Source organism: Echinops telfairi, unplaced genomic scaffold, assembly GCF_000313985.2.
Source record: "Echinops telfairi isolate 266 unplaced genomic scaffold, ASM31398v2 ScPeMD7_2;HRSCAF=8, whole genome shotgun sequence".
In the NCBI taxonomy this organism is placed as follows: domain Eukaryota; kingdom Metazoa; phylum Chordata; class Mammalia; order Afrosoricida; family Tenrecidae; genus Echinops; species Echinops telfairi.
In genome coordinates, this window is record NW_022103898.1 from 4,278,836 (window position 1) to 4,289,393 (window position 10,558).

The following is a 10,558-nucleotide window of genomic DNA, read 5'->3' on the forward strand; positions in this document are numbered from 1 at the left end:
AGTGGCCCCATGGAGGGAGTGGAGGTCCAGGGCAGTGAGAGAGGCCAGGGAGGCTGGCCAGCTCCGGGCTGCGCCTTCAGCCTTGACTGAGGTCATGTGTGCGGGGACAGGTTGGATCACTACACCCTAGAATGCAACCCCAGGGGACAGATGTGGGTTACTGCATGCCGGGGTGCGGAAGGCGGGCGGGCAGCAAAAGCAACAACAGACACAGCCAGAGGCTTGAGTTACCTCCCCACTGATTTGCAGGCCTGTGGCCTCGGTGCCTGAGCTCGCTGTGGGGTGGCACTGACCGGCGACACCCCTGCAAGAGAGAGAGAGAGGTTTGGTCATTGAGGGCAGCTCACATGGAGACCCACCTGACACTCCATCGTCCCCCAGCAGGCAGGCTCATTTCCCAGCTCAGTCTCAAGGCCAAGAAGGGACAAATGGATAACACCTCCCCATTGGCCACCTTACAATGCGGCTCCTTGAGAGCCAGCTCAGCAGAAGCCCCCACAGGTGCCGGCCACACAGACCCCCAGTAAAGCCCTGGCCAGTACAGACTCTGTTCTGGATCGAGCTGTCTCCTTGAAGATACATGCTGGACCTCGTTTGGGAAGAGGGTATCAGCTTTAAGACACTGAGGCCGCTTTAGGGCAGGGTGGGTCCTACACCCAATCACTGGAGTACAGGGAGCAGCAGAGGCCCAAGGACAAGCACGCAAACAAGGGGAAGGACAGAGGCCATGCGGAGACTGCCAAGCTAACATGGCCCACAGAGCCCTGAAACAAGGACCACTCCACGAGCCCCAACCTCTGGATGCCCAGCCCCCAGAGCAGTGAGCCATGGGCATGGCAGGGTCCAGAGCCCCAGGCAGCCCCCAAGTGGCCGATACTGTGCAAGGCTCAGGGTCAAGGTCACAAGCCTCCTGCCTGACGGGGGCAGCATCTGATGCTGGAAGAAACGCATACCCCCACCAGCACCAAACCCTGTCATGTCTCTAAAGCTTGAAGTAGCTTTTCTCCACTACTTTAAAAACAGCTGCACATGTATCTATGACTTTACCAATAGAAAACTTAGGGATTTTAAATTGAGAAGTCGGTGTCGGCAGAGCCCTGGTCCTGGGGTTGAGGCAGGAATCACGCCTTCTTTGGGTTCTTGCAGCTGAATCCAGCTGGCCGGATTCAGGCAGCAGGAAGGTGGCATCCAGGCCTGCGCCTGCGCTCTCGGGAGTCCGGGGGTGTGAGAGGGCAGCTGTGTCGGCCATGGGCTGCTCCACCGGGACCTCGGCAACACAGGCGGGAAGGGCCTGCGGGCCGGCCGCGTCTGCAGGGCCTGGTGGCCGGCACTGCTGTGGGGCTGAGGCCCCCGGTCTGCTCAGAGTCCTGCGGACACCCGACTGGCCTGCCAGAGAAGACACACAAGCAAGTGAACTTGGAGCTCACGCTCCTGAGAAGTCAGAGAGCTCACCATTAGCACAGGACAGGCCACCTACAAAGCCTCGCGCCAGCGAGGTTTTCAGAGACGCCACCTCTCTCCCAAGAGGATGCTCACACGAGAGAGCTGGGGGCCGAGTGGCCCCGGGGTATGAATTCTACCCCCAAGTGCCAAGGTCTTGGTCAGTGCTGCTGTTGCTCCGTGCCATCAAGTCAGTTCCAACTCACAGTGACCCTATGGACAATGAACTAACACCCAGCCAAGCCCACTGCCACTGAGCTGATGCCAACTCGTACTGACCCTGAGGACAGGTGGACTGCCCCTTTGAGTGTCTGAGGCTTTAAATCATCTTCCTCCAGAGGAGCAACTTGTGGGTTTGAGCCTCCGACCCTATGGTTAGCAGTCTGGCAATGACCCAACAGTGCCATCAGGGGACATGGGTAGAAACCACAACTCCACACTCACTGCCACCGGTGGATTCCGGCTCAAGGTGACCCTTGAGGACAGGGTACAACTGTCCCTGTGGGTTCCCGAAGTAGCAATTCTTTACGGGAGTAGAACGCCTCGTCTTTCTCCAGTGGAGTAGCTGGCGGTTTAGAACTGCTGACCTTGAGTTAGCAGCCCCTTCCATAGACTCCAGTGGACCAACATGTTTTCACCGGTCAGGCCAAACACCGCAGCCCGTCCAAACAGAGGCAGGGGTAGAAACCGAGGCAAACCACTAAAAGCGTGTGGCAGAGCAACCGTGGGAGGAGAGCAGAGAGCCCCAGAGGAAGTACAAAGGACAGACTCTGGGGCCAGAGCATGGTACCCCCTCGGTCCTGACTGAAGGACATGCCTAGAGATCAAAAATCAGACCTTGATCTATTTATAGGTTTTTCTTTCTGTTTAAAATTTTTTTCTTTTAATTAATTTATTCTTCTATGGGTAAAAAAGAGCACTCTAAAATAGCTGAGCAGATACTTAGTTACCAAAATAGCTGAGCAGATACTTAGTTACCAAAGCAAGAGGGGTCTGTACTTGGAGAAAGAGGAGACTTTCTACACCCTTAAAGAGGGACAGTCTGGGAAACCCACACGGGCAGCTCTACCCTGTGCGCAGGTCCGCTGGGAGTCAGTCAGTCAGAACGGACTGGCAGCAGTGAGTCTGGGTGCCTGGTGGACATGGCTAAGTGCTGACTTCTCGCTGGAGGTCTGGAATTAGAGAAGCACCGTGGAAGAATGGACTGGCAACCTGCCTCCTAAAGCCGGCACCACAAACAACCCTGGTTCTACTTGCAGCCCGTGGGCCATGCGCCAGCCAGCACGGACGCCAGGGCAGCTGGCACACTGGTAGGCCAGGGGGACAGACTGGTAGGGAAAGGCTGGAGGACAGTGAGTGCGCAGCTCAGAGTGGGCGGAGCACGCTGCCCCACGCATGCCCCATGCCTCCAGTCTCTGGGTTCTGCTACGCATGGTGTGGAAAGGGGCCTAGGCCAGAGCCTGTGTATTGTTCTGCACTGACCACAATGAGCAGGGAGGGGCTGGCGGCCTGGGCCAGCCCACAGAGCACTTCCACTCCTCCGTGCCACTCAGGCTGACCCAGCCCCTCCGCTTGTAAAGACAAGAAGACAAACTTCCGTTCTCTTGGGCTGAGGCAGTCAGCCAGGTTCCAAATGGTCCACGTTTTGTGATCGAAATGCACAGCACACTGGAGGGGCTGATGGTCAGAGACTACCCACACCCCAACCAGGCCCACCGCTGTCCAGTCCAGCCCCGTTCTTGGCAGCCCTATGGGACACAGCGTGACTGCGACCTAGGGTTTCCAAGACTGAATACCGATGCTCCCCACAGTGAGCAGTACTACCTGCTGGGGCTCGACCATCCTGGAGGGGGTGTGAAACCAGATACTTACACTTCACCTTGGATCATGGGCTGTAGTACAAGCATTTTTAATGGCTGGGGGCTGCTGAGTAATCATTTTTCTTCAGTAGGCCAAGTATGTATGTTTGGGAACCTTTCCTGTAAGCCTTTATGGGAACAGACAGCCTCATCTTTCTCCCACGGTGGGCTTGAACCACAGACTCCACGGTCAGCTCACCTCCTGCCCACCAAGGCACGGCCACTGGGAAGAGGGTCCAACAAGCACCCGAGGGGCTCTCAGTGGCATAGGGTTACAAGCCAGCTGCTAACCACAAAGCCAGTGAGTGACCGGCTCAGACCCCCACAGGGCAGTCCCACCCTGCCTACAGGATGCTGAGTCCCGGTGGACTGGAGAGCGGGAGTTTCCTTTGGATTTCAAGAAGCCCTGGTGCTGCTGTCAATAAGCTGTTCAAACCCACTAGCAGCATTCAGGAGCAGGACGAGGCTGTCTGCTGCCGTGCAGCCGTGGCTACTGGGGTACATTAACTGCCTCGCCTGCAGAGGGCGAGGGCTCCCCCACCACTAGACGGCACCCTGCAGCTGCTTGGGGAAACTCAATGGCGTGGGGCGTGAAGGAGGTGAACCTTGTGCTGGAGTGACAGACCACAGGGCCTAACCACTGAAACGGCCCTATTTTGGAGAGTGCCTGACCATACCATGTAGCTCTCAGCGGGCCTGCACATCCCACGGGGGACACAGCTGCACAGAGACTCACTCCTTGGGGGCCCTCCCCTCACGGGCAGAGTCACAGTGTCCTGTAAACGCAAGCTCTCTGTGGGACAAGGCCTGGCAAGGTCTGGGAGGGCACCTCACCTGCACCCCTGGCCTGAGGAGCCACCCTGCGTGACGTCGCGCCCACCGCAGGCCCCGAGGGAGCGCTCCTTCTGGGTAGGCTGCCGGTGCGGCCAGGCGGCCTCGCTAAGCTCCTCTTCGGCCCCAACTGGAACAGAGTGTGAGATAAAAGAGTCACCAGAGAGCCTCAGCCACACCCTGCCTGGACCCAGGGTTGAAGCTGGTTCTATCCAGTTCACCATGAACTTCAAGAAGAGTGGCCACAGCCCTCAAGCCTGGCCATACCACCTGGCTAGACCCTTGAGGACCATCAACGTAAAGCCCAGCGTTCGGCCATTGGAACAAGGCTGCCAGTGACTCTTGGGCAGAGATGGTGAGCAGGCAGTCAACTGTGGATGGCCAGCTCCTGGCCAAGTGTGGCTGTCCGCTCATACTTGCGGGCCCTGGAGCCTATGCCGTGCCACCCACTCAGGGACTCACCTTGTTTGGCACAGGCAATGCCCTCTTTCCCAGGGCCAGGTGGGTTCCGCTGGTGGGTCTCTCAGGAAGGCCCTCTCGGTGGGGCTCCACACTCGGGGGCTTCATCGTGGAAAGGCTGGCTGGCCGCTCTTTCTTAGGCTGGAATTTGGAATTGGGAAGGCTGAGAACCGTCCAGTTGTCACAAGACAGTGACGGTGGCACTAAAGTTTCAGTGGGGACCAGCTCAGCTTGTTGCTCACAGGGGCTCGGTGCCTCATGTAACTCAAGCCACTGGATTACTCTGTGTGGTAGTTACATAATCTGTGGTCAATCTGAGAGGATTAAGAATGAAGGGGTGGAGTCTAGCCTGTCGATCAGGTCGCAGCCTGATGACCCCATTTGGAGGTGCTAAGGAGATATTTCGCTGGAGATGGGACACTCGTCCACTCGCTGCGAGACATTGCTGACAAGGAGCCTGAGGGAGCCACACTGTTGCAGCCAGAGCCCTGGAGCTGAAGGAGCCACATGGAGACCCCTGCCAGCATTGAGATGCTTCCACAACCACTGGATCCACACTTTTCACCCACTGGCCTGGGATCTTCCTGCATTCGGTGTCATTGCATGTATTTCGTGAGTGTGAAGAGGACTTTAGATTGTTTTTGGACATATGGGCCAATATTGGACTTATGAACTTGATCTGGCCTGGGATGTTTTCTCAATATTCAATTGCTCTTGTACATAAAGCTCCTTCTCATACACGAGTCTCCCTGGATTTGTTTCTCTAGTCCACCCAGACTAAAGGAGCCATGGACCTGTCTTCCTCCCAAGGCATAGAGCAAGGCGGCTCGAGACTAGTCCGAGGGAGCCCCACGAACTTGATTTCCTTCCAGGGTCTTCGTGAGGTGGGTTTGGAGGAAGCTGGCGCCAGCTCAAAACAAAGCACCACACTCACTGTTGGCTTCACGGGAGCAGAAAGCTGCTTTGCCTTCCTGCGGAGCAGTGGGAGGTACTGACCCGCTGACCTTGAAGTTAGCAGCCCAACTCATGACCACTGTGGAAGCAGGGCCCTTCTCAAGGGGACCCAGCAGTGCAGGCACCCAAGTGTGGCTCAGAGCGGGCCCCTGCCTGAGAAGTCCTCCCCGCACAGGGAGCTTGTGTACAGCCTGCCTCCCAGGCCCACGGCTGAGAGTCAGAGAGGGAATGGCAGAGGGAGAACCAGGCACAGGGCACTCGGACCCGACTACACTCACACTACAGGGCACAAGGAGCCCGGGGGGCGCTGTGGGGAAGGCGGCCAGCGGCTAATTACAAGGCCGGCAGCTAGAGTCCACCTGCTGCTGGAGAGACCCACAGCCTAGGAGACCCCACGGGCTAGCTCTGTCCCGCAGGTGTCAGCGTCGGACCGACCAGTGGCCGGTTGTTAACGGGACAGTGAACCAGTGAGGTCAAGGGCAATCTGACCTCGGAGTGGACAACAACCACCGTGCTCTGCCTCCCCGCACCGCATTCTCAACGATGGAGATGCGGTCACACGGAGGCAAGCTTTGGCCCTTCCTGGCCCGCAGGGTGGCCTGGCTGCTGCTCGGATCCACCACTTGAAGGCGCGCGCTGTTGGAGTGTTTGCTGTGCTTCAGAAACCTCGGCACACAGGGACTTCAGGACATCCTGTCTCCCCAAAAGGAGACCCTAACCCTATTTGAGCCCCTTCCCCAGCCCGGCAGTCCGAGACAGTTCTGCTGACCCTGTCCCTCTGGTGTCTCTGTTCCAAGACCTTGCCAGTCAGCCAAGTCACACAGTCTGTGTTCCCCTGGCAAGGTTGGTCCCCGTGACACCCCATCGCGTGGATGTGCCCGTCCCCTCTCCCGTCAGCAGGGAATGGGCGAGGCGTTTCCACCTCTGGTGAACACGGGTGGAATACATGACTCTTTGCCTCTCTGCGTAGGCTTTGGGGGTTTGCGTCCCTGTGTCTGGGAAGGGAACCAGCAGCCCCCCTGGCAATGGGAGAGATAACCGGGAGGGGTAACCGGTTTCCATGGTGGCGTACTGCCACATACCCCCACCCCCAGCCTTGGGCAGGGTTCCCGTCCCCCCAGTGCCCCCACACTGCTGTTTGCCTGTTACTTTCTGAAAACACTGAACCTGTTCCAAACCACCAAACCAAACCCACTGCCATCAAGTGGGGTCTGGCTCTTGCTGACCCTGTACAGGGTTTCCAGGCTGTGCATCGGGTGGGGACCGTCTGGCCCACGGGACCATGAATCCCAGCTAACATCACACGCCTCGCCATGAGAAGCAATCTTCACCACCACAGCAGGAGTGAGGTCACAAAAAGTGTGACCAAATAACACTACACTCACTGCCCCCGAGTGGATGCCAACTCACGGCGGCCCCACGGGGCAGGGTGGAGCTGCTCTGTGGGTACCCAGACTGTCACTCTTCGCGGGAGTAGAAAGCTCCATCTGTGTTTTCTCTCCAGTGGAGCAGTTGGTGGTTTCGAACTACTGACCTTCCTTCCGGTTAGCAGCCCAACACGTAACCACTCTGCCACCAGAGCACAGCACAGGCTACTTTTCCCATTGACGATCAGTCGTGTGTGGCCCACAAGGATGTTATAAATATCCACATGGCTCTTGGCAGAAAGAGGTCCTCCCCACCCTACTCCATGCCTCATCTTCCTCCCTGGAGCGGCTGGTGGCTTGGACTACGGCCTTGTGAATGGCAGTACAATGCCTGCCCTCGGCACCACCAGGGCTCCAGAACAGAGGGTGTGCGGGCGCAGGAAGTGAGTCAACCACGCAGCTCAACTTAGAGCACAGGACTTGGGTCAGACACCCAGTCCTCCGGCAGCAGGATCACCACATAGGCCTGGCGGGGAGGGCCTGGAGGGCCAAGTGTGGTGGCCTGAGGGACTGGCTGGAGATGTCAGCAGCCAAATTCTCTACGCTCAGAATCACGGGTTTGGAGAGCTGACCCTGGTAGGGGAGGCTCTCACCTTTATGAGATAGCAATGACTCCTGATACACGGTCTCCAGACTGAGAATCACCCTCCCCCCATAAAGGTGCACCCATAAAACGGTCTCCTGCTCACACCAGGCTGCTCACTATCCAAAGGGAGACTCTCTGTCTTTAAGAGAAGTCAGGCTCTGTCGTCCGTCAAGTCCCTTCTGAGAGTGATCATAGACCGTTCCCCTGCAGAGCTCAGGGACGTACGAGGTGGAATGCTGACTGAACGAACTGTCACTATGCGCCTCCAGTACCTGCCCACCTGGCACGCACGTGCCTGCTGGAGGCTTGCAAGTCCCGTGACTTGCTCTCGTGATGCCGACATGGGGAGGGAACGTGGGCCCCTGGGCCCTGATCTCTCCTATAAAGGCACCGCCACTCGTCCGGGCCCTTTCGGTATGGGGCCGGACCCCACCCTCCATGCCCTGACGCTTGTCTGACACACACAGCAGCACCCACCCTGCCCTCATTCCAGGGCACCCTCCCACGGTGGTCACCAGGGAGACCCCTTTCAGCCGAAACAGCCTGTGGCTGCGCAAGTGAACCCTGTAGAGGGTTTCCAAGGCGATGAGTCTTTAGGGGAGCAGATAGCTCATCTTTCTCCGTAGGAGTGGCTGGCGGGTCTGAACAGCAGACCTTTTGTACCACGGTCACCCGACAGGGCCCCAGGCTGCTTCAACCAAACCACCGTCTGCTAAGGTGAACACCGACACACGGGGAGCGTGCCTTCAGAACAGTCAACCTCAGGGGCCCAGAAGGCCAGCATTTGTCCAGGAATGAAGCTGCTGCCGAGTGGAGGGACCCTGCAGGAGGAGCAGAGCTGTCCAGGGGCTGGCCAAGGCCGTCTTCCTGCCGGAAGCAGGTGGCCTCCTGGTTCTGAGCTTGGTTCAACCCCCGACCTGTCAGTTCACAATGGAGTACTTGGCCATTGTGCCACCAAGTCTCCTATGCAAGATAAACTCAAAGAACCAAGCCCTCCACTACTGAGACTGCCTCACCCCTCACCCGCCCGGGAGCCCTGGCAGCACAGGGAGTTACGCCTCGATTAGAAACCACCAGGTGCTCCGTCGGAGGAAGATGAGGCTTTCTACTCCCATTCAGAGTGAGTCTTGGAAGCCCACAGGGGCAGTTCTACCCCGCCCTGCAGGGTCACTGTGAGTCTGGTTTTGAGTCTGGGCACCTTCTTCTGAGGAGGGGCTGCCAGCCTTGCACTGAGCAGCCCCCCACTCCACCTGCCGCACCAACAGGCTCACTCAATGCAGGTGACCTGGCTGCGCAGCACAAGCTGGGCAACAAGGTCACTGCAAGACCACAGCAACCCAAACAAGCAACAGGCTTTGGGGTCTCAGGAGAGGAACTGCTGCTGAAAGAGGCTGCTGGTGTTCATGCAAACCCAGCCCGACAGGGACTAGCCTGCCCCGCCACAAAACAAGACTCTTGAAACAAGACTTGCGAGGTTTTTGTAAGGCCAAGGCTGATGCCTTTGCTGGCCCGTGTGTGCCAGAGGGCCTCCCCCTGGGTACCGTGCAGGGGGCTCAGAATGCAAGCGCTTCAGTTCGTAGAGGAGCCCACACCTTTCACGCTCCCAGCCCACCCCCCAAGCAGGGCCCTCCGCTGTTCCTGAGCCCTGCCCTCAGAGCACCTACTGTCCCTGTGACAGGACACAGGAGGGAGGCTGCGCTGAGATGCCAGGGAGCCTCCCTGCCCCCCATAAACAGCAGGTACCTTCTCCAGGGGCGGGGGGACGCTCTTCCCTCTGACAGCCGGCACGCGGGGTGGCTGCAGTCTGCTCCTGTTCCTTTTCGGCACCACCAGCTGGCTCAGGGGGTGAGCAGAAGGCTGGGACGCCTGTGTCTGGCCAAGGCTGGGCGGGGCAGGGGTGCTCCGAGGGGCATGAGCAGTGCTGGGGGCCTGGGCCCGGCCGGGGGGCCCCCTCAGAGGGCTCTGGGCCAGGCAGTAGGTCTCCCTCTTCAGTGACGCGGGGCTCTTCTGCATCGTGCTGCCTTTCTCAAAGAGACTTATTTTCAGCTCTGAATCCTGCAGGAACACCTCTGGGCCTTGGGCGTCTCTAAGCCTGCCGGGCTGCTCCGTGTCCTTGCTGCTGCCCTCGATCTGCAATGCCAGCAGGTGCGCCTCCTTGCAAACCTCCTCGAACTTCTCCCGAGTGAAGGGGCTCCATGGGAAGCAGCTCTCGGGGGCTGGGGTGTACAAGTCCACGCCGGCAGCTGAGCAGCTTCCTTTTATCCCAAGAAAGACCTCGTCGTCCTCATTGGCGCTATTTTCAAAACAGAGGCTCATCGGTGACACAGGCATGGAAATGGAAAGGCGTTAGGAGGTGGTGACCCTCAAGGCAGGGCCAACAACCAGTCAGAGCCCGGGGGCTTACCTGGAGGAGGACAGGGAGAGGTCAAAGTCGAACTTCTCATCAGCCAGAAGCAGAAGGTCTGTGGGGGGCAAGGCCTGTGTCATTGCCAGGCTGGGGCAGGTGCCAGTCTCTAGGGCTGGCAGACACTGGCAAAGGGCGGTGTGGGCCCAAGGAGGAGGAAGATGAAGGGCAGTTTGGGCCCATGGAGGAGGGAGGTGAAGGGCAGTGTGGGCCCATGGAGGAGGAAGATGCAGGGCAGTGTGGGCCCACGGAAGAGGAAGGTGAAGGGCACTGGGGTGGGGGTGGGGGGGCACTGGAAAGAGGGCTGTGACACTGTGGGGGCAGCACCAACAACTGGAGTCAAAGTGGGTCCTGAAACCCAAACCCAACCCACTACCATGGAATGGATTCTGACTCATAGGGCAGTAGACAGCCTCCGCTTCCTCCTGAGTGCCACTGGCGGGTGTGGGCCACCCAACCAGTGGGCAGTAGCCCAGTGCCTAACTTTATCCAGATCGCAAGAGAATGTTAAATAAAGAACTAAACACTGAAATTTCACACCACCCCACCCCCAAATATAAGCGAAAACAGTTGGGGCCATCGAGTGGATGTCGCTCAG

At 58.4% G+C, this 10,558-nt stretch overlaps 1 protein-coding gene across 1 annotated transcript in view; it reads right to left on the reverse strand.

Annotated features, from left to right (window-relative positions):
- The window catches only part of GTSE1 (G2 and S-phase expressed 1), an 18,458-nt gene that overhangs the window by 2,760 nt on the left and 5,140 nt on the right, over nucleotides 1-10,558 (reverse strand). Inside the window, exons 2-7 of the mRNA XM_045290696.1 lie at nucleotides 9,961-10,018; nucleotides 9,300-9,849; nucleotides 4,593-4,730; nucleotides 4,134-4,260; nucleotides 1,048-1,386; nucleotides 232-304 (exon numbers count right to left, since the gene is read on the reverse strand). Coding sequence (XP_045146631.1) covers nucleotides 232-304; nucleotides 1,048-1,386; nucleotides 4,134-4,260; nucleotides 4,593-4,730; nucleotides 9,300-9,849; nucleotides 9,961-10,018 — 1,285 coding nt within the window. The remainder of the gene's footprint in view (nucleotides 1-231; nucleotides 305-1,047; nucleotides 1,387-4,133; nucleotides 4,261-4,592; nucleotides 4,731-9,299; nucleotides 9,850-9,960; nucleotides 10,019-10,558) is intronic.